The 22,443-nt window shown below is 48.0% G+C and overlaps 1 protein-coding gene across 1 annotated transcript in view; it reads right to left on the bottom strand.

Annotated features, from left to right (window-relative positions):
* The window catches only part of CHRD (chordin), a 50,113-nt gene that overhangs the window by 13,427 nt on the left and 14,243 nt on the right, over positions 1-22,443 (bottom strand). Inside the window, exons 4-15 of the mRNA XM_081862288.1 lie at positions 20,074-20,220; positions 15,294-15,411; positions 12,244-12,340; positions 11,393-11,534; positions 8,899-9,039; positions 7,451-7,533; positions 7,181-7,328; positions 6,622-6,728; positions 4,122-4,238; positions 2,949-3,105; positions 808-1,052; positions 114-227 (exon numbers count right to left, since the gene is read on the bottom strand). Of these exons, the coding sequence (XP_081718414.1) occupies positions 114-227; positions 808-1,052; positions 2,949-3,105; positions 4,122-4,238; positions 6,622-6,728; positions 7,181-7,328; positions 7,451-7,533; positions 8,899-9,039; positions 11,393-11,534; positions 12,244-12,340; positions 15,294-15,411; positions 20,074-20,220 (1,616 nt within the window). The remainder of the gene's footprint in view (positions 1-113; positions 228-807; positions 1,053-2,948; positions 3,106-4,121; positions 4,239-6,621; positions 6,729-7,180; positions 7,329-7,450; positions 7,534-8,898; positions 9,040-11,392; positions 11,535-12,243; positions 12,341-15,293; positions 15,412-20,073; positions 20,221-22,443) is intronic.

Here is a 22,443-nt window from a genome sequence, read left to right as displayed (position 1 = left end):
TTAACCTCCGCATAAGCCTTGTGCAAGCAAACCAGGATAAATGCTCAAGAAACAGGTTGTCTGGAGGAACCCAGGAAAATCCCGAGAGAAACAGCAGAGCGACCATGACTGACCTTGCCCCGCATCTCCCCTCGTGGGTTCGCTTTAGTGCTGACTTGCAGGAAGGCTGTGCCCTGAGCCAAATGGCGGAGGAGCTCCTCATCCAGGTCTTTCACTACTCCTTGAGCCTAGGTGAGAAGGAGAACCCCATCAGGCAAAGGCATCGGTCCCAATCCTGCTCTCTTAGGCCCCTTCTTGCCACTCCCCTTGGGCTAGTTTTGTGTCCACACACAGGCAGGCAAACTCTGGCCTCTGTCACTGGCCAGGCAGCTAAGGGCCTTTGTGAGAATGCACCCTTTGCCTCCCAAGAAGAATATCATGGCAAGCAAAAAAGGGAAAGGGCCAAACTGGCCCAGGCCTAATCTTTGGAAGAAGAAAAGGCTTAGGAGCCAACTCTGTACAAATCGGGAGTGGAGTCCCTAAGACGGTTGGATGGTGCCTTGCATGCCTCTTTCTGGCAACTCCTGCAGCCAAGCTGGTGCCAAACGTCTTGCTCTGCTTTCCTTTGGACCACATCAGCAAGGCCAAGGAGGGGGTTTTGTCGCCTGGGCAGCCCAGGACCTCCAGACACATTGCCAAGGCTTGCACCCCAGGGAGCTCGCTTCTGTGCTGCTAACACAGCGTACCTGGAGATGCCAGGTACTGAGCCTGGGGGCTTCTGCGTGCAATGGAGATGCTCCACCCATGAGCGACTGCCCTTCCCCTTACCTCTGTGCCATAGAAGCCCCGCAGCAGTCGCTTGTGCTCCCGCAGACTGCTCTCCCGGAGCTCACCCAGCTCCGCAAAGCCGTGGAGGTGAGCGCTGACGGTGCCGTCGTCTGCCTTGCCAAGGCCAGCAACTATGATCTCGTAGTGCAGGTGGCAGTGGTCGTCCAGGGATACCCAGGCATGTCCAGCAGATCCAGTGTGCACAGGAGGGGACACAAATTGGCCGGCGAGTGGGACAGGAAGCTCTGTAGCACAAAAGCCAAGGGTTATATGCTCAGGGGCTAGTCCACTGCCACATGCCAAATGCATCTTAATAGGCTTCTTGGTTTTTAAGGCATCACAAGCCTCTTGTGTCATCTTGGGCTTTAGAGGAATTTTTCAAAATCTGAATTTGGCGAGATAATGTCCGCAAAGAGACTAAAACCAATTGGCTGAGTCAGAGTGATGCTGCGGAATGTTAACAAAACTCAACATTCCAATGGAGGGCCAGAGAGGTGGAGAGTAGTCAGAAAGTCTGCAGTCCAATTTGTGCGAGGAAAGGAGGAATCAGCAGTTTGGATGGGATTCAAACCTCACACAGAACCCAAAGCGGGAGACAGCCGTGTTAAGAAGGATGGTGACGAGACAGGGCTGAATAGGCATTCTGGTGAAAAGCAGGAATTTGAGGGGGAAAGTGGTATGTTCTGGGGGGCGGGGATGGAAAGGGAGAAGCCAAGAACAAAGTGAGCCTGTTCCTAAGCCCAGGGGGGACTGTGAGTTGTTGTGAGGTGGGTGGAAGTGGGCAGGCAAAGGCTGGGGACTGTGAGTCAGGGAGCAAAGTCTTGATTCTGTACCCACCCGGGAAGAATGGCAGATGAAGTTGATGGACTACATGGAACTGGCGGAAATGACTGGCAGAATCCGAGACCAGGGAGAAGAGTTGGTGGAAGAAGATTGGAAGAAATTTAAAGATTATTTACAGAAACATTGTAAAATTAATGAATGTTAGAAGGATGTTGGAATGAAGTTATATGGCTTTAGCAGAAATGTTATAAAGGATTAAGTAAAAATAGATTGTTAATCGGCCAAAGGGGGAAAAGAAAGGTTAGATTGTGTCAAGACGAATTATTGGGCAAAAACTGAGAAAGATGGAAAGGATTTGCTGAAATAGCCAACTGAACTAGAATACAAAAAAGGGAGGTGTGAGGAGGTCAATGAAACAAGTAAATGAAAGATAAGTTATGGGAATACTCGTGTTTCTTTTTTCCTTTTTCTTTTTTCCTTTTTATTGTAATGTATTGGATTGTATTGTTAAACTTTGTTTTTTTCTCTTTCCCTTTTTGTAATCCTTAAACCCTTAATAAATATTATTTTTGAAAAAAACAAAGTCTTGATTCTGACAGGACTGCTTCACCTTTTTACAGTTGCATGGAAGGGGGACTCTGCCATCTGTGGCACCTACTGTCACTGCCACATTGTCACCTGGCAACTCTAAGGTGGGCAACAAGGCATGGGGGTGTTGGAGGGCTTGGGGATACGAGAGCTGTAGCTCACACTTAACAGCCTATTTGTCTGGCTGCAGATCAAACAGTTCTTCCCCTTTAAACTGCATTTTCCAAACCTGAAAATTCAGTATGTTTGGATCCCAAACTTGGCTGGGCTTTGAATTCATGCAGAACATTTAAGCCAACAGTGGGCAGCACTTGCCTGCCTCTGTCTTTGGAGGGGTTCCCAAACTGTGGTCCGTGGACCACCAGTGGTCTGCAAGCTTCATTCAGGTGGTCTTCCTAATGTATAGTAGGAGCCATTGGTTTGGGTCCTCCCCTTTGGAGCAAGAAAAAGCAAGCTTGCTCCACCTTCCAAGTGACAGCCCTTCAGATAGTTGAAGATGTCCTCTTCTCCAGTCTAAACACACCCAACTGCCTCAACCGTTCCTTATAAGGCTTGGTTTCCAGACCCTGTCTTCCTCCAGATGTTGAACTCCGGTCTCTGGCACCTACCACCATCCTTGCCTTCTCTTGGTTTGGTCACAGGCTTCTGCCTAATCCAAGAACTAAAAGGACTAGGCAAAGACTCTGTTGTTCTAGCCCAACTAGTCAGCAGGCCTGGTGGGCGGCTCAGTTCCTCACACACACACACACACACTCTTCACACAATGGTACCTTCGTGCCGTGCTGGCAGTCCACTGTACAGGAGGCTACTGATCTGCCCACGCAGCTCCCCTTCTTCAAAATCCCTGGTGGCCACATTCAGGAAGAGCTCGTTCTGCAGTAACATGTGGGCGTCACGCCCATTTGCTTGCTCCCAAGTCCCGCTGGCCTGAACAAAGGTGCATGGTTCAAGAAGAAATAAAAACACACACAGAGAGAATGGTGAAACATGGTCAGTCATGACCCGTGCACAGAATTTGACATTTGCTCCAATTTGGAATATATATGTTACATCTGAAGTCACTAATGATGGCAAACACATTATACCCAATTCAATTTACTGTATAACCAAAGGCCTTCACAATAAGCAACTAAGGGCAAAAAGCTAACACATACAGTCGTACCTTGGAAGTTGAACAGAATCCATTCCGGAAGTCCGTTCAACTTCCAAAATGTTCGGAAACCAAAGCGCGGTTTCTGATTGGCTTCAGTAAGCTCCTACAGCCAATCGGAAGCCATGGAAGCCCCGTTGGAAGTTCGGCTTCCAAAAATAGTTTACAAACCGGAAAAGTCACTTCTGGGGTTGCAATGTTCGGGAGCCAAAATGTTTGGGAACTAAGCCGTTCGACTTCCAAGGCTCGACTGTAGTGGAAAGTGGCTCAACCACCAATTTCTCTAGAGCAGTGGCTCCTATGCTTTTTTGGACCACTGTTCTCTTGGTTCCACAAACCCTTCCCTAGTGCCCCCTGCCCTAAAAAAAACATTATTCAGAATTGCACGACCCACTAAGGAAGATAATAATTCAAGAAAATTCAAAGCAGGAACAATTAATTGCAAATTTGTTCAAAATCCAGATAGAATCATAGTATTGTAGAGTTGGAGGGACCACGAGGGTCATCCAGCCCAACCCCCTGCAATGCAGGAATCTTCTGTCCAACGTGGAGCTCGAACCCGCGACTCTGAGATCAAGAGTCTCCTGCTCTGCCGATTCAGCAGTCCCAGCTATTTAGTTGGATTAATTCAACCCAATGGGTGAACTTAATCCAGTGATGCTAGATTTTCATGGCCAGCACCCTCTGCCCCCAGGGAATCCCACTGCCTGCTAGGTGGTGGTACCACCCAGTTTGAGAACCACTGCTCTAGAACCTTCTGCATCTCTCTCTGATCCATTCTGATCTCACTCACCATTCCGTCCTCGTAGCTGGGTGTCATGTCGTACACGATGTTGCGCTTATTCCTTCTGCGAGGTTTGGTCTCCAGCGTGACGCCAATCACTTCGCTTCTTGTTCCTGCCACCTGGACCTGCGGGATGAGAGCAGAGCCCAGAAGAAGCAACTAGATCTTCACAGGAGACTTAGAACCATAGAATTGAAGAGTTGGAAGAGGCCCCAAGGTCCTCTAGTCCAATTCCATACAATGCAGGAAAACATAAGATGGTCTGGAGGCTGCAAGTAGTGTGGACTGCAACTTGCTAGACTGGTCCAGAAAGTGCTACACTAGCCATCAGCGAGTTGCCAAGTTCGAATCAAGGTGTTAGTACTAGTGTACAAAGCCCTGAATGTCTAGGGACCCAAATACCTCAAAGAGTGCCACCCCCAATATTACCCATCTGCGAATGGCAGCAGAGGCCCTGTTGGTGGTGCTGTCCCTGCTGCTGCCCAGTTGGTGATGGCAGGTCCTTCTCGGTGGTGGCTCCCTGCCGCCCTCATTATTAACATTCACAAGCCATCTACAAACATTCCTGCTCACTCAGGCATTGGTTGGCTGAAATACACCATTGATGGCAACCTTGAAATCATTAGTTGCGGGGTATGTGACTGTTTAAATCAGAGATTCGCAAACTTTTTTCCCTGGGCCACACTTTCAGAATAATAATTTGCTTGCACCACACTGATTTTTTTATTGGTAAGAAATACATTGGAAAACAAAAAGAAACAAGTCCTAGCAGTGTGCTTGATTTATAACACAGAGCACAACTGCTTTATAATATGATCTAGGGCCAGCCAGAAAGTATAAAACAATGCAGCCACAGAAGAACATGAATCATTCCTAAAATATAACTATAAACAAGCCTCTTACATATGTACCTTAAGTATGTACACTAACTCAACGAGAGGTGTGAAATGTTTCAATGTTTATCTGATTGTCCTTGAACCTTCCCCACCACAATTGTCATCCTCTCCTGCCACAGCAATGTGGCATGCCACACCCTTTAATTGTTTTCAGATGTTCCTAATGGTTTTTTTTTAAAAAAATGCAGTGGTTTTCCGCTTTTGGGGAGGGACAGCAGGGCAGAAATTTAATAAATAAAGAAATAAGCCATAGCCTAAGAAGACCCCATCAGTGCCTGGAAGGAGGAGAAACATGGGGAGCTGTGACGCCACAGACACTTCTCTTTCAAGACTTGGAAGAATGAGTCTCAAGGGGCTTGTAATGTTGGCTTCAAATAAACGGCAAGCATTAACATCATCTTGCGGCTTGGATTCTAATCCAAACTGTAAAAGAATTCCCCCTCCTGTGCCTTCTTTCCCAGCCAAGGCAGCTCAAACTCCGCTCCCTCCCTCCTTTTCCTTCCCCCACCCACTTACTCCTGAAGCTCACACCCCAACCCTTCTCCCTCCCACCACTCTTATTAGCCTAGGGATTTATAACGTTTGCATCAAAGGTGAGATGAGCAGGAGGATGCCCAAACTGCTTTGACGCTCCAATTTTAATCCAAGATAGATTACTAGCCTGGCAAGGCAGGGCAAGAAGGGAGAGTGGAAGGAGAGGAATTCTCCCTCCCCAACACAAACAAAAAGTTTCTAGGAAATGTGATTTTCTGAAAAGGAGCACATTGTTGGGGGGGGGGGAGGGAGGAAGAAGGAAAAGAGAGAGTTTGCGGGCTCACAGATTTGTGGAAAGGAGACAAGACTCTCCAACCAGACCTGCAAAACCCAATGATTCAAACTATGTGTCCTTCCTTACACAATTTTCTTAGGTGTGGCCTTCCTTCACTTGACATATTATTTAGTAATATCATCTCCTAGTGCCTAAATGCATTCCTACAAAATTTGGGTGAAGAAGAGGAAGAAGAAGAAGAAGAAGAAGAAGAAGAAGAAGAAGAAGAAGAAGAAGAATTTGATTTGGATTTGAAATCCTGCTTTATCACTACCCTAAGGAGTCTCAAAGTGGCTAACATTCTCCTTTAGCCCAAGGTCACCCAGCAGCTGCATGTGGAAGAGTGGGGAAGTAAACCCGGTTCACCAGATTACGAGTCTACTGCTCTTAACCACGACACCACACTGGCTAGAAAATAAATGAAAATGTTTCACTTTTTTGGAACGGGGGTGAGTAAAGATGCTTGGTTTATTTCCTGGCCAACCTGATGTGAACTGGTTGGGGGAGCTTGAAATCACTGGTGGGGCAGAAGGTGGTGGGAACGACCTGGTTTTTTTTATTCTGGGACATACGCAATATGGGGTTATGTCAGTTCAGAGGCTACTTCTGGCAAAGTCAGTTTCTGCATCAAGGAAGAACCGAGATGGCAGCATGGCTGTCCCTCAACTGATCTGGGGTCTGCTGGTACCTTGTTTAGCCAGGCTCTGGCATCAGGCATGCGTCAGTGCATGCGCACACAGAGACACACCTGTATCAATGTTGTTTGCTCCAGTCTCGTGCAATACCACCAGACGTTTCTTCCTACCTGATACTCCAAAGTCCCGTTCTCATGCAGCGTGAGCTTGGCAGAGCCCACAGCCCCCGTCTGGGTGGGCGTCAAGGCGTCTCCTCCACAGAGCACACTCTGGATGGCTGGGGGCAAGAAGAAGAAGAAGAAGAAGAAGAAGAGTTTGGATTTGATATCCTGCTTTATCACTACCTGAAGGAGTCTCAAAGCGGCTGACATTCTCCTTTCCCTTCCTCCCCCACAACAAGCACCCTGTGAGGTGAGTGAGGCTGAGAGACTTCAGAGAAGTGAGACTAGCCGAAGGTCACCCAGCAGCTGCATGTAGAGGAGCAGGGACACGAACCCGGTTCACCAGATTACGAGACTACTGCTCTTAACCACTACACCACACTGGCAAGAAGAAGAAGAGGGTGCAGGAAGGCTACAGAGCTGGCAGGGCGGGTGCAAGCCAAATCTACATGTGGAAGCCATCAACAGCAACCGGAGTCTGCACTGTATTCAGTTGCATGGGCAGCTGTGCAGCAGGCAGAAGTCCAACGGGTGATGTTTTCTGCCCATCCTCCTCCTCCAAACTCACTGTCACAGCTTTTTCTGGTAGTGATCCGGCCAGCAATTTTACGGCGCAACGTGCCCTCCACCTCTGCGACGATCTCCAGCTGCCCTTGTGCCAGCCACAGCATTTCTCGAGCCGCCAGTCCGGACAGCACCTCTGCAAAGTCAGGGTCCTGATGTGGCAAAATGAGAGGAAGGGGGAAGGGGAGGAGGAGGAGGAACACTGTCAAGTAACGTCTGCAAAGGAGGAAGCGGCAAGCAGTTTGGCTCAGCGATCAGATACAGCAGCTTTTACCTGCCAGGAGACATTGGCCAGCACCTCTCTCAGGACCCTGTCCTGGTGAAGGATCTGCACCCTCAGGGGGAGCCAGGAGGATTCTGGGAAGGAAGAAGGAAGAGGCGAAACACGTCAATGCCACTCTTTGCAGCGCTGTGGACCAGCATCACCCCCACTCCTTGCCCCACTAGGTCAGCGAGGGTGGGGAACCTTTTTCAAACCAAGGGCCAAATTCCCCCATGGTCAGCTTTCCAGGGGCCACATGCCCTTAGTGGGGAGGGGCAAAGGTGAGCGAGGCAAAGGATGTAAATGTTACCTTTGCCAAAACAGGCTTGTTTCTACAGACATCTGTACCTCCCTCTCTATCTTCCAGCCAGGCAATCAAGAGGCGTTATCAGGGTTCAAGAGGCATGACTGGGGTTCAAGGACAGGTTGTCCAGCCAGCAGTGGACACTCAAGACCCTCCTTGGCCGAAGTGGGCTTCACTAGGGCCTCCATTTTATTTACCTGGTGCAGAGTGGAGTGCCAGGTACATGAAGCTAGACTTGCCCCATCACAGCGTTTCTTCTCCCAGGGATGCAATGGCACAACTATGTACTGGAGGTGGGAAGAAGGTCTGGCCCCAGTGCTTCTGTCTGCACTGTTGGGTCACTCTTCATACCTCCCCAGAGGGAACACAGGTGCATTTATGGATGCAATCAGGTTGAGGGTGTCACGCATTACCAGCTGCTTTGCCCTTATATTCACTGCCCAGAGAATTTTTTTTTTGTCACCTGCTCTTGACTTGCCTCTCAGACTGACCCCCCCCCCCCCAGGAGGTGACAGTTGAGCTCCTAGCTAGTAAAGATCAATAGATTACACACCTGATAGCCAAATTTGCTCTGGCAGCTAAGAAACTGCATTCTGGATATAGCAATGCTCTCTAATTTTAAATTTTTATGCTGTAAACTTTTTATAGGGTATGTTGTGTGATTTCAGAGGAAAGCCTTGCCTTGCCCTCTGCTGTACATTGTAAAGGCCTTTGGCTATGCGCAATAAATTGATTGATTGATTGATTGATTGATTGATTGACCTCCCCAGATGGTGAGAGGTCCCAGCCTGCTGTTGGGGCCCACAGAGGGCCACTGTAAGACCTCTGCAGGGCCAACTGGGTGGGGAAGGCAGCATACTAGGGCACTTTGTCCAGGCACCTTCAAAAACAGAACCAGCCCTAATCTTCATCAAGGTTCGACAAACACGAATTGCTATTGTTTCAGAGTCAAGGAACTGAGGTCAATAGTTTGTAACGCCTGGAAGGAAATATTTAGTCCCTGGCTGTTGTGGGAGTTGAACTCACTTCTCTCTGACACAAGCCCAGCTTTTACCCATCAGACCCGTCTTGTCTGTTCATCTCCCCTGGCTGGGCCAAGCTCAGGCACCTGGCTGCATCTGCCCCACAACCCCCTGCATTTCTGCCCCTTGCTTACTTTTCTCCACCGGCTCCAGAAGCCCTTTGGTGACAAGGACAAAATGCAGGTTGTTCTCCGCGTCACTCAGGGTCAGCATAGCAATGCCCCCCATGCCAAGGTGGGTTGCGTCAACGGATGTCAGGATAGCACTGAATGTTTCTGAAATGGAGAGGAAAGCAAGAGCACAGTGCTTGTCATGGATTGGTGGGAGACACCAGATGGGGAACCCCCAAAAGGAAGAAGGTTGCAGAGCCTGGGGAGTGGTGGTGGGATGACAATGAGTGGTCAGAGGCAGAAGCCTGGGTGGAGGAGGTGTTGGAAGCTGAAGAGGTAACAGGGTTTAGTGAGCAGGGAGACTCTGTGGCAGAGAGCAGTCCAGAAGCAGAAGCAGAGGCTGGAGAGGTGGGGAACGGATGTCAAGAGGCAGAGATGAAGCAGGTTGCTGAAGAAGCCAAGGGGGTCTTTCCCTCCTGCTGTGGCCAGCTCCTCTCTTCCCTGGTCTCTCAGAGCCAGAAGAGGTATGAAGAGGACAGAGCAAAGGCAGACAAGGCAGTGAAGTCTCAGATTGCTTGGGAAGGACCTGGGGGAGGAGGAGACTTAGGAAACTGTGGGAAGGTGGGGAACAAGATCTACTGAGATGAGTTGCTGTGCTCACTAGGCCTGGCCTCCTGAGCTGTCTTGCTTCTTTGAGTAAAGAGTTAACTTCACTGGCACTGTGTGAGTTATTTCTGGCTTGCTCCTGACTCCTGAGAGTGCAGTGGGTCAGCGGCAGACTTGTGCACATGAGCAAAGGATCCTGCTCTACGCTCTATCTAGCCAGTACCATCTTCAGTGACCACCAGCTGTTCTCCAGGGTTTCAGGCAGGGGTCTCTTCCAGCCCTACGTGGGGAAGCTGGGGATTGAACCTGGGACCTTCTGCATGCAAGGCAGATGCTCTGCCACTGACCTACTGCCCTTCCTTGTTGTACGAGCAGCCAGGGCTGCCAGACTACTGGACAGGATGGGCATCTGCCAAGGGTCGTGTCAGGGTTGGGACTTGGGCGGCAGTTTGAAAGTAGTCACATTGTGAGAACCAGGAGCTGAGAGAAGGGCCAGGGGTCAAAACTGGTGAGCAATGTGGGAGACAAGGATGAACCAGTACTGAGGAACAGGTCAGGAGACCAGACTGAAGAACAACTAGCCTCGGTGGGCAAAGCAGAACTGAAGAGCAAGCCAGGAGAACAGGACCAAGAAAGACCAGAGGTGCAAGACACACTGAAGCTCAGGCAAGGGCTCAGCTGGAGCCATGAAGGTCCCCAGAGGGACGCAATGGCTCATCTGGGTGGTATTATGTCTCAGCCAGCAGGGTTCCCTATCAGAGGTTGATCTGGAGGTTCCAGCATTACACCGAGCCCCAGATCAAGCCCAGTCTGGAGGTGAGAAGCCAGGATCCTTAGGTGAGGCCAGAGAGGGGACACCCTGGCCTCTGGTGGTGAGGCTAAATAGGTTCTGAGCCTTAGGGAGAAACGGCATCTGAAATGCCAGAGGAAAACCCAACCCATTGGGAGAAAAACCCGACTACAGGCAAGGAATTCTCAGGAATCAAGGTCTCTCAAGGAGACCTCTGGACTAAGGCAGCTGATAGGAACCAGCTGGAGCTGTGGCTCCAGCATCTCCAGTTTGAATAACCCAGTGATTTTATTCTTTGTTCATTTATTGCATTTGCATCTCACTTATTTTTCCAAGGAGCAATGCAGTTAAATATTATCATTGCTCCTCACGTTTCTGTTTTATCCTTGCTCCAAGGAGCTTGGGGTGGAGTATACAGCCTGGGATGACCCCATCTATCCCTACAACAACCCTGGGTTAGGCTGAGAGGAGGTGGCTGGGCTTCACACATTGAGTAGGGATTCAATCCCAATTCTCTCCAGACCGACACTCTAACTCTGCCACATCAGGAGTTACTCAGGCAGCTGTTTGTATGTTCTGCCTTGATTATCTGCTCACTTAGGTTGCCTCGTTGCAAAACTTCTAGCGATGGGCCTGAGGGTAAAGCTAGGGAGAAACTCCGAAAGAAAAGGCATGCACCCACAGACAGTCCAGGACAACCACTGTTTAGGCTGACCAAGCAGACAGGCAAAGATCTTCAAATATCCTAGATCAGGGAGACAACAAGCATTTTAAATTGAATCATGAGCAGTAGCTTTTGAGTGAGAGCTCTGAGTGTACTTGCAGGGCTGACAATGACAGGAATCTGCACTTGACGGAAAATATTACACATAAACTGCATGTTTCCAGGGGGATCCAGAATGCTTTTACGTCATCTGGTGCGGTTTTATTTCCTCTGCTTCGGACTTAGATGCTCAACACACAACATCCACACCAGCTGGGGAAATTAGGATGTCTTGATATACCATGGTATATCACCATTTCTTTCTCTTACTAATTTATTGTTTGTTTGCTTTGTGACGCTAAAAAGAATAGAAAACAGCAATCTGTACTCAAAGGTAAAACTCTCAGATCACAGATTACCTGCAAGGAGTGCCCGGTGCTTGATGATTTTGCCTCGTATCTCGCCCTCAGGGTGCGACTTGGTGATCAGGGAAATGTGCAGCTGGTCAACCTTCAACTGCCGCGTCAAAGACTTTTGCAGGTTTCGCCAGACGCCGCAGATCTGTGGAGACAGTGTCCAGGGAGAGGGGCAGAAAGAAACAGGCCAATTTATCAGAGCGCAAATCCAGAGGACCGGACGCATATCCAGCATGGCCACTTGTTGGCATCTGTCTTGAGAGAGAATGGAGTTCACCTCCGGGGGTGAAGTCAACTGCTGTGTTAGTAGCACTGAAGTGACCTCCCCAGGGCATAGTGCGTAGGGAGGTCCTGGGCTCGCTGATGTGGTCCAAAGGGAAGCAGAGCAATGCTATTGGCACCAACATGGCTGCAGGAATTGCCAGAAGGAGGTATACATGGCACCATCCAACCGTCTTAGAGACTCCACTCTGGATTTGTGTAGGGTTTACTCTTGAGGCTTTTCTTCTCCCGAAGATATCCCACAAGGCAGCAGATGTTTAGGATGAGAGTTTTCCTTCTCCTAGATGGGCTGCCTTCCCAGGTGGATGAGCCCCACCTGCCCCTCACTTCCCTCTACAGCACTGGTTCTCAACTTGTGGGTGCCCGGATGTTGTTGGACTACAACTCCCATCATCCCTGAGCTCTGGCCTTGCTAGCTAGGGGTGATGGGAGTTGTAGTTCAACAACATCTGGGGACTCACAGGTTGAGAAAGGCTGCTCTACAACAACATGCCTTGCTCTTTCAGCAGCATAGTGCTTCAAAGCCACAGGGGAGTAGAATAATTGGGACGATGACCTCATGGGTCACTCACCATGTTATCTTGGGGGGAGGGGCCCTTTTGCACAGGATGCTCAAAGAGGACAGTCCCACCGGCGTCTGTGAAACGGACTCGGCTCGGCTGGCCCAGCCTGCAGAAGAAGAGGCAGAGGCTGTGGGTTTGAGGTTGCAACCAGAACAGAAAACACTGAACAGAAGGAATAGGTTAGGCCGGTGCCACCAACCTGACTTAGCTCCAGAGTGCTCCACCAGCTTCTTTAAACAGCCTTCAAAATGCCAATGGATTTTGCAGCCCAGTGCATGCTAAAAGTGTCCCCAGACTGCTACTGCTATCATTTGGTAGTGTGGCAACATCACCCTGCCTAAAAGCGTTCAAAGTCTGCATTGCCATACTGCGTGTTTGGTTATCTCTTCATTTTGTACTTTTCCAAGGATGCAGAAAGGCCCAGAGACAGCTTTCCTGGGTCTCAGAAGGTGGTGGGCTCTCTTTCCTTGGAGTTCAGGTGGCCCATCTGCAGGGGATTCTTGAGCTGTGATTCCTGCATTGCAAGGGGTTGGACTAGATGACCTGGGGGATTCCTTCCAGCTCCCATCATCCCTAGCCTGCACGGCCACCCTAGGCTACTCAGGGTCTCAGGCAGAGGAAGGTCCTTCTCAGTGCTGCTATCTGAATTGTGTGGTTCACCCCACGCCACCCCGAGATTGCAGGGACTTAGCCTGTGGGCTTTCTGCATTGAAAGCACACCCTCTGCCACCGAGTTATAGAGGAATCACTGAGATACAATGTCCAGAAGGAGATTTATGCTTGCCGTCAGCAAGCAAGGAACCGCACTTGCAGACCCCCAGGTTTTAGCCAATGAACCCCCTGCAGGAGGATAGATGGTGCCCCTCCAGAGGCTAGCAATCCTCCCTTACGCAGCTTGAGAAATGCAACTCTGCTTGGCCCTGCTTAAAAAGGAATAACGACAGCCTTTGAGGCTGTTTTTTGGGGATTTGTGGATGCATTTTGAAATTAGTCACCGCTCGGCTATGCAACGGCCTGGAAAAAGAGGAGGGACCACCACAGCAGAGAGGCTGGCCGCAGTTCTCTCCCGGAGCAGGCAGAAGGAGGATTTAACAATCAGGAGAGACTGATTGATTGCAGCTCCCCGGAGCCAAGCCCCAGGCAGAAGGCAGAAAGACCCCCGCTGACCCCAGCCTTGAGCAAGCAAGGAGAGGCAGCTGGGGCCTCGGCAACATGTGGACGCTGAACTTGTTTACTGGAGCCTTTCCCCCCAAAATTTGTTTTTAATAAAAAATAATAACCACCGTGACGGGGTGGAGACTTTCTGCCTGGGACGGATACAGAGAAATTCCAAGCTGGGATTCACCCATGCCTGTTCAGCTGTTTCGTAATGATATCAGAGGAACACCAGCTGCCTGTCAGCAAGATGTGCTATGAAGCCGATGAAACGTAGAAGTCCGGGGTGGGGGGAGAGAGAGATGGGGAGCAGGGCAGCTGGTATGTGAACCCCAAGAAAGGGCTTTATATCACCCCTTTTCCGTTTTAGGCACAAGGCTTGCCATGCTATTTTCCCACCCTGGGCATTATAGAATCATAGAATTATCAAGTTGAAAGGGTCCCTGAGGGTCATCTTGCCAAACTAATAATAATAATAATAATAATAATAATAATAATAATAATAATAATAATGATATATTATTTATACCCCGCCCATCTGGCTGAGTTTCCCCAGCCACTCTGGGTGGCTCCCAATCAAGTGTTAAAAACAATACAGCATTAAATATTAAAAACTTCCCTAAACAGGGCTGCCTTCAGATGTCTTTTATAGATAAGATAGCTGCTTATTTCCTTCACATCTGAAGGGAGGGCGTTCCACAGGGCGGGAGCCACTACCAAGAAGGCCCTCTGTCTGGTTCCCTGCAACCTCACTTCTCGCAATGAGGGAACCACCAGAAGGCCCTCAGCGCTGGACCTCAGTGTCTGGGCTGGATGATGGGGATGGAGACTCTCCTTCAGATATACAGTACTGAGGCCATTTAGGGCTTTAAAGGTCAGCAACAACACTTTGAATTGTGCTCGGAAACGTACTGGGAGCCAATGCAGATCTCTCAGGACCGGTGTTATGTGGTCCCAGTGGCCACTCCCAGTCACCAGTCTAGCTGCCGCATTCTGGATTAATTGCAGTTTCCGGGTCACCTTCAAAGGCAGCCCCACGTAGAGCACGTTGCAGTAGTCCAAGCGGGAGATAACTCAAGCATGCACCTCTCTGGTGAGACAGTCTGGCATCAAGTTACAAGAAAGGATATTCCAACTAAACATTCAGAAAAACTTTCTGATGGTAAGAGCTGTTCAGCAGTGGAGCAGACTCCCACAAGAGGTGGTGGACTCTCCTTCCTTGGAGGTTTTTAAGCAGAGGTTGGATGGCCATCTGTCATGGATGCTCTAGATGAGATTCCTGCATTGCAGGGGGTTAGACTGGATGACCCTTGGGGTCCCTTCCAATTCTGTGATTCTATGAACCCCCTGCAATGCAGGAATCTCAGTCTCCCATCCTGCTTGAAACCATACCAGAACCTGCATAAATGTGCTCACAATTTTATTGCTGCAGCAAGTGAATGTGCGCATGTGCGCAAGGGGTGAATCACAGCCAAATAAGCTGGAAATGGTCTCTTCTGAAACTCTGTAGAGCTGCTGCCACTGAGTGTAAACGATACAGTCAAACCTTGGAAGTCAAATGGGATCCGTTCTGGAAGTCCTTTCGATTTCAAAAACATTCGGAAACCAAAGCGTGTCTTCCGGTTGACTGCAGGAAGCTCCTGCACCAGTCAAAAGCCCCATCAGATATTCAGGTTCCAAAGAACGTTCGCAAGCCGGAACATTCACTTTCAGGTTTGTGGTGTTCAGGAGCCAAAACGTACAAGTACCAAGGTGTTCAGGATCCAAGGTACGACTGCTTGATGGAACAATTGGAGGTGCCAAATTTTGGCCTCGCTCAGGGCACCACATTTCCCAAAATCACCAAAGTCCACCTCTGCTACATGCTTCTCCCCATCCTGAACATCAGACTGGGTGTCACTCACCTCTCATAGTTGATTGAGAAGAGGAGGTGAGAACGCACAAGAGTGAACCTGGCTTTTGCCACTGCACTGGACACGGGCGTCTGGGTTTCTGAGCCGCTGGTTAGCAAGGACACAAAATCTGAGGAGCAAAAGGGAACTGCCTTGTGATTCTGCATACATTGCCAGTGATCCAGGAAGCCTGAAGAACTAGAGATATATATATTTCGAAGTCTACAGTTCTACATTTATATGTGATAAATGCCTCCACTGTATCTTTTTTTAAACGCAAGTTCAATAAATGATGACATAAACATGCACACATACAAAAACCATGCTTACTCATACTGAAAGTATTAAAACTCTAAACACCGGCAACTGCATTTTCAAAACTGATAAATTTATTCCTAACCACATTTATAAACTGACCTAGTAAATTCACTTTACAGATCTGTCCTTTGTAGGTTTTATAAATTCACAAGTGCTAGATTCATTTCTACTGTGTTGGATCCCATGACCCCGTCTTACAAAAGCACAATGTATATTTTCAAGGAACCGTGTAAACGCTGTAAACATAAACCGATTCCAAAAGTTACCGGTAATTCTGTTCTGCAGTATGATTGCTTAAATTAAAAAAAAATCCCTTTGTTTACTCAATTATAACATCATTGCATTTCTAATTATATACAAAAGCGACGCTGTCCTGTCTAGCTAGGGGAAGAAATTTACATGATACAATAAGGATAGCATTGGTCCCAATTGTATATTTATTTGGAAAATGCCATTAATCATCTTTATTACTGTCCTCCAGAAAGCCTCTATTTTTATTATATTAACTTCAGCATTCTGCAAAAAACAACAGTAATGACCAACCGCCCCCAACCCCCCCCCCAAACCACCCTCTATCTATCTGCTTCAAAGAGTGAACTACCTGACAAGGTTCAGAAATGGGGAACCCAAATAATCAAGGGAAAGGAGCAACTGCCCAATGAGGAAAGGCTGTAGAATTGGAGGATTGCAGGAAAAACGAGTAACGGAAGGCATGACAGAATTGTATAAAATTGGGGCTGGTGTCATAGCTGTCAACTTTTCCCTTTTCTTGCGAGGAATCCTATTCGGAATAAGGGAATTTCCCTTTTAAAAAGGGAAACGTTGACAGCTATGGGCTGGTGTGGAGAAAGTGGATCTCTCAAAATGGCAGAACTCATGGATAGCCAATGAAGCACAATGCTGGAAGATCTGAGACAGATCAAAGAAAGAACTTCTTCCTGAAACACATTGTTAATCTGCAGAACTCACTCCCTCAGGAGGAGGAGGAAGAAGAGTTCGGATTTGATATCCCGCTTTATCACTACCCGAAGGAGTCTCAAAGCGGCTCACATTCCCCTTTCCCTTCCTCCCCGACAACAAACACTCTGTGACGTGAGTGGGGCTGAGAGACTTCAGAGAAGTGTGACTGGCCCAAGGTCACCCAGCAGCTGCATGTGGAGGAGCGGGGAAGCGAACCCGGTTCACCAGATTACAAGTCTACCGCTCTTAACCACTACACCACACTGGCTCCCTTAGATTTTTTAAATATTTGTTGGTGAATTACACAAACAAATCCCACAGCACTGTTATCAGGAGACAACGGTTAAAGCGTCTTTGAGTACAAACCAGCATAGGGAGTGACATGTCAAGCAGAGCTAACAATGTATTGTTTACTTGACATTCTAGCAGATTTCCAAAGCCTGAGGTGGGATTGTTTCAGGGGTGGAAGTTAACATGGACACAGTGGTAGAAGAAATTCATAGAAATTCTCTTTAATAGAGAAGTGGTGGGCACCGACTTAAAGGTAAGGGTAAAGGGTACAGCAACTGAGCTCAAGATATTATGAGGGTTGCATGGAATCGGTGTCACAATTTTTATTTTATTTTTTAAGTATCCAGGTTATCCAAATTCTGTGACAGGAAAAAATGGATTCTACTACCTGAATCAATTGGAAAATCTGAGCAAGTTTGCATAATTTTAATTTGCATAAACCAAATCTCAATTTTGCACCGTTATGGGAGGGGCAAGCTGCTAAGCAAGGCAGTGAAGCCCACCACTAACTTCTAAAAATGTGATTCAGTCACACTCCTCTGTCTTCCCAGATTTTAGCCGATGTTGCGCACAGTCATTCAGGTGGTGGTAGCTAGGGCTGCTAGGAGGCCATGAGTGTGTGGCCAATGAGATGCCACAGGAGTGTGGTCAAGTTGTCCTGGTTTCCTCCCCATCCTCCTTTGCAAAGATTCTGTGGACACCTGAGCATTGCAATTTTACAAACAGCACCCAACAGAACTGAAAAGTGCTTTATCCTGATTCAGAAGGAATCCCTGTTGCCACAATTTGTAGTGTGGAGGTTTGTGCACAAGAAGCTGTACATTACTCGGAAGTAAGCTCCACTGAATTCCACAGGGGTTCCAGAACATGAAGTAAGGTAGAGAGCTATTAAATGGACTCTGACTTGGGAGCATAGGGTTAAAAATCAGCCATGAAACTGACTGTGTGACCTCGGGCCAGTCTCTCAACCTAACCTACCTCACAGCAGGGGCGGAGGAAGGGGTGTGTGGTGGGTGCGGGCCGCCCTGGGTGTCACCACTGAGGGGGATGACAAAATGCCAGGCGGCATTCACCATGGGGCCTGCAGCTCATCCTAGCCATGCGTCTCTCCTGGGAGAGAAGCAGTGGCTTGGGCGCACGTAGGCTCAGTGCTGCCCAAACGGTCTGCCTGCTGCCTCCCCCCCCCCCAGGTGTAGGGCGGCTGAGTGGGAGGAGGCAGGCAGATTCCAGAGGCCCTGCCCCATAGACAGCTCTCCCCACCCTCACCCCGCCCCTATGGGTGGCTCGCCCTATCCCTGGTTTCCTCCGCCGCTGCCTCACTAGGTTGCTGTTAGGATAACATGGAGAAAACACGACTCGTGAATTATGCCACCATGAGCTCATTGGAGGGAAGGTGGAATAGTCATACATGCAACACTGATAAATAAGGAACAAGCAAAATGAATCCCCCCCCCTCTCTCTCTCCTGCCTGCAGCTTTTGAATCATGGAAAAAACCTAACTGGACAATCAAAGAAAAATGAATCTGGTGCACAATCAGGATATTAAGGCCTGCAGACATTGGACTTTACACGTAGGTCCTCGGAAAATCCAGCGTGTTGTTGTCTGGGTAGGACCAGCTCGCCTGGGTGTGGTGCACAGACAGGGTGCAATCTATGATCCCATATTACAACTAAACCACCCCCTGCACCATCCTGCTTTTTTGTAACAGCATTTTAAGTTTGCCAAAGTATTTTGCAATCTTTTCAACCTCACAACAACCCTGTAAAGTAGACCATAGTGCAACTTTAGCCAAACAAGAAAAATGAACAGTACTTGCACGTTAAAGAACTAGCAAATTCATTGTGGCATAGGCTTTTTCAGGCCACAGTGCACTTCATCAGACGCTTCTTGGCAATCCATTAAAAAACTTATGCAATAATACAGTCTGAAGTGCTACCTGACTATTGATTCATTTGTGCTGTAAGCCATGGCTAGCTGGCTACTCCTTTCATTGAAAGGATACCAGAATACCCAACACCCCACAATGAACCAGTGACAGAGAAGATAATTTTTAAAGTGCTGCATGCACAATCTCTGGCGTGCTCAAAAGTATGAAGACAACTGGCATTGTGAAAAGGAAAACATGCAGAGAATATTCTACTCAGCTGACCTGTGATGCTGCCTACTGTTAGCACCACCAGCTCTTCCTTGCAAGCCAAAGTCTCCTCTCACGGACTCGAGCAGAGGAGATCTGATTAGGAACTAAAGAAATAAATGGCACAAGCATGCACAGAGTGCATCTGCCTCACCAATGAGGAGCTTCCTTTTGCATGCAAGAGGTGATTCCACAGGTATTCTTTGTCTAAATAGTACATCGTATAATCACCACTGTAGAAGACCAAAGGCCATTCTAGTCCAACTTCTCACATTAGCCAAACAAACTAAAACGTTTTCAAAGCCTTGAGGGGGAAAAGGAATGCAAAATCTCCGTACTTCTCTGAAACCTAGACACACACAAAAGCCCTATAGTTCCAACAATACAAATGTGGGAACCATTTCTTCTCCTGATCCTCCTCCCCGGTTCACAAAAACAAACTGCAAAATAAAGCAAAATTAAAAAGGATAGTATAGAAAGATGCACCCTCTCTCCACAATTTCTCTCTTTTAAGGAGAATTAATAATAATTAAAAACACGCTGCTCAAACTAGCAACCACACCCTCCTTCTGGCTAGCTACAAAGAAGGTGCTTTGAGTTTTAGGCGTGGCTCTAGGAAACAGCTCTCAGCATGTTGGACTCCAAGGCAGCCCCACAAGGCCATACCATGGATGCTGGTGAGCCTCCGAACTACAGATGGGAGTAGAAGCCTTCCTATTGGGGCTGCCTTGAAGTGCAGTCCAATCTGCCACATGGCTTTTCGGCTGAGTGCTGCAAAGGCCTGATTTCCCATAGGACGATAGATTGATAAGAATGTTTGCAGAGTGTCCCTGACTTCAAACAAAAGTGGGACCGAGTATGTGGCTTTGATATTTGGGGGGCAATTTCTTTTCTTTCTTTTTTGCTTGACATTATTCTTGGGAGGGCTGCGTCCCATTAGCCCTAGAGCACCAGCTTCCACTCCATTCAGACACACCTGCAGACATGAGGACTAGAAACCTGGTTGCTGTTTTTTAAAAAGAAAGAAAGAAAATCAGAAAGTTGGTTTCTGTGTTCCCTCCCCACCCCCACCCCCACCTAGACCATACCTATGCGGCTGTCATCTCGGACCAAATCCTCAGAACTTAGGTAGGCGCGGTCATTGTAATTCCTATGTAAGTCATCTTCCTTATCCTGAAAGTACTCAAAGTTGTCAAACAGCGGCTCAGGTTTCTTCTCTGGGATGCTGGGAGCAGCTGCATGATGGATGACAGGAAGCAAAGGTTTTTTGGCATCACAGAAAGTAGATGAATACAGAAACACACTTTGATTCATCTTGCGATGCCCCCTTCCCCTTTCTTGCTCCTGGTCAGGGCCAGCTCTGAGTTCGAGATAGCCGTAGGAAAGTAGCCTTTGGTGGGTCCTCTCCTCCCTGAGAAACTTACCTGGTAGCATATAGCAGCACCTGAAAACAGCACCAGGCAGATGGGTCTAACTCCCCTTTTAATTTATCACAGTGCCCTGGTGCCAGAGGCATTGTGGGAAATTCCACCTTTGCCATCTTTAAATGTCATTTCCCCTCTGCATTATCTCCATGTAAGAAAGTGCCCCAATTTCAGGGCTAGATGAAGACATTTTGGCCTCTGAGGTAAACAAAACGATAAGCCAAAATGGTGCTTCCCATATCCTGAAGCACTGCAATAATAAGAACAGATGATACAGCTGGCCATTCGCCACTAGCTGTGGAGCCCAAAATCTGTCACCTGAGGCAAGTTTTATTCCATTTCTCTTCATTTATTGCTAAAACACACGGGCCACTTTTCAACGCAGGCACGTTTCCCAAAGCATCAAGTGTAATAATAAAAACACTCCACTGTTAAAACCAATACAAAAATTAAAACAGCATGAAATATTAAGATAAGTAAGGGCAGAAGTAAAGTTGTAGACAAAAACCAGCTGCCACAAAATAAGTAAACCATCCAGATATGACAATTCAGTTAAAAGCTTGGGCATATAAAACAGCTTTTTCCCTGGATGTCTAAAACTTTAAAAAGAAGAAGAATAGGGTGAGGCAGATCTCTCGGTGTTGAGCAAAATGTGTTGGGCCTTCAGATCTTGTTGGACTCAAGCTCCCATTGGTCCCAGGCCAGCATGCCCAATGGTCAGGGATTATGGGAGTTGTAGTCCAACAGTGTCTGAAGGGACCTATGGAAGCTACCCTAGTTTAGGGATTTGCATTAACGCAGTGTCTCTCTCTCTCTCACACACACCCCAATCAAAATAAGGTTTTCTCAGTCTGGCGGCATTTATTTATATATGCTTTCCTATACAAATTATAACAACGGCCTGAAAGGGGGTGGGGGTAATGGCAGCATTTGACACCCCCCAGTGACAATGTCCCTTTCCACGTTCCATAAGACATCACCACCCATTTCAGTCCAAGGAACAAGAGGGCAGACATGAACAAACAAACGTGGCATGTCATGTTTTGCCTTGGATATAGAACTGAAAATTGGAGCTTGCTTCTTGAATGTCCCTGGCAAAATACCCAGGAATTGGATCTCCCAACTTTGCTCGTATTCATGGAATTTTGCTAATTCTGAGCACAGCAAGGCTGGTGTGGGAGCTAAGATGCTCTGCGACAGAAACGCAAAGATTTATGGCATCCACATGCGATCATGAATGCTGCCCAAATGTGCTTTTTATTTACTCAAATGTGCATCTGGGTGGTCATTTCGTAAACTGTTTGCTGAGGCATGTCCCCAGACCACAGTGATCATTCGGCCACCAGGACAGCAAGAACTCCTTGTGCAATTAACCATCTCGGGACAAAGCTTCACTTTCGCTGGGAGTCCCTTGCATGCAAACAAGCGAAATATTCACCCTGTGATAAAATCAACTTGTAGAAACTTTGCTGTGTCAAAAAGGTAATGGGGCCGTTCCATTACCTGTGCTGCCTATCCTCATATCACAGTCTTCTCCTCAAATTGCTTCCTCCTCCGACTCTTAGAAGCAGGGCTTTTTCCGTGGTGGCACCTTGCTTGTTGGAATGCCCTTCCAAGAGAAGCCTGCCCAACTTGTTTATTCTGTTGGAGGCTTGAAAGTGGTAGGAAAGGTGCAAAATCATTTAAGATAAGACCTTGAAGTGTATGTAACTGAGCTATGCCACATGGGAGTCAAATGGTTTTACTAAAAACTCCCCTGTTCACTTTGCTTGCCAATTCTGTGCCACCAGGTTGAGGTTCAGGCAGTGGCAGCAATGTCCCTCCCTGTTGCTACTTGAAGCCATCCTTTCCTTTTTAGCTACTCCCGCGTGAGGCCAGGAAACACTGTCTTCCCTCTGCTTTGGCACTGCGCCATTACTACGCTGCCACATCTGATTGATTATGTTGTATTTTCAGGAAGCCAAATCAGAGCGAGGGTAATGTTTTGTGCCATTGCTCTGAGCTGTCTTTGCAACATCACCATGTAGCCAAATC

The sequence above is a fragment of the Podarcis erhardii genome, assembly GCF_964252035.2.
Source record: "Podarcis erhardii genome assembly, chromosome: 5".
Classification (NCBI taxonomy): domain Eukaryota; kingdom Metazoa; phylum Chordata; class Lepidosauria; order Squamata; family Lacertidae; genus Podarcis; species Podarcis erhardii.
The sequence above is the reverse complement of the archived record's forward strand: the minus strand, read 5'-3'. Positions and strand labels throughout refer to the sequence as shown.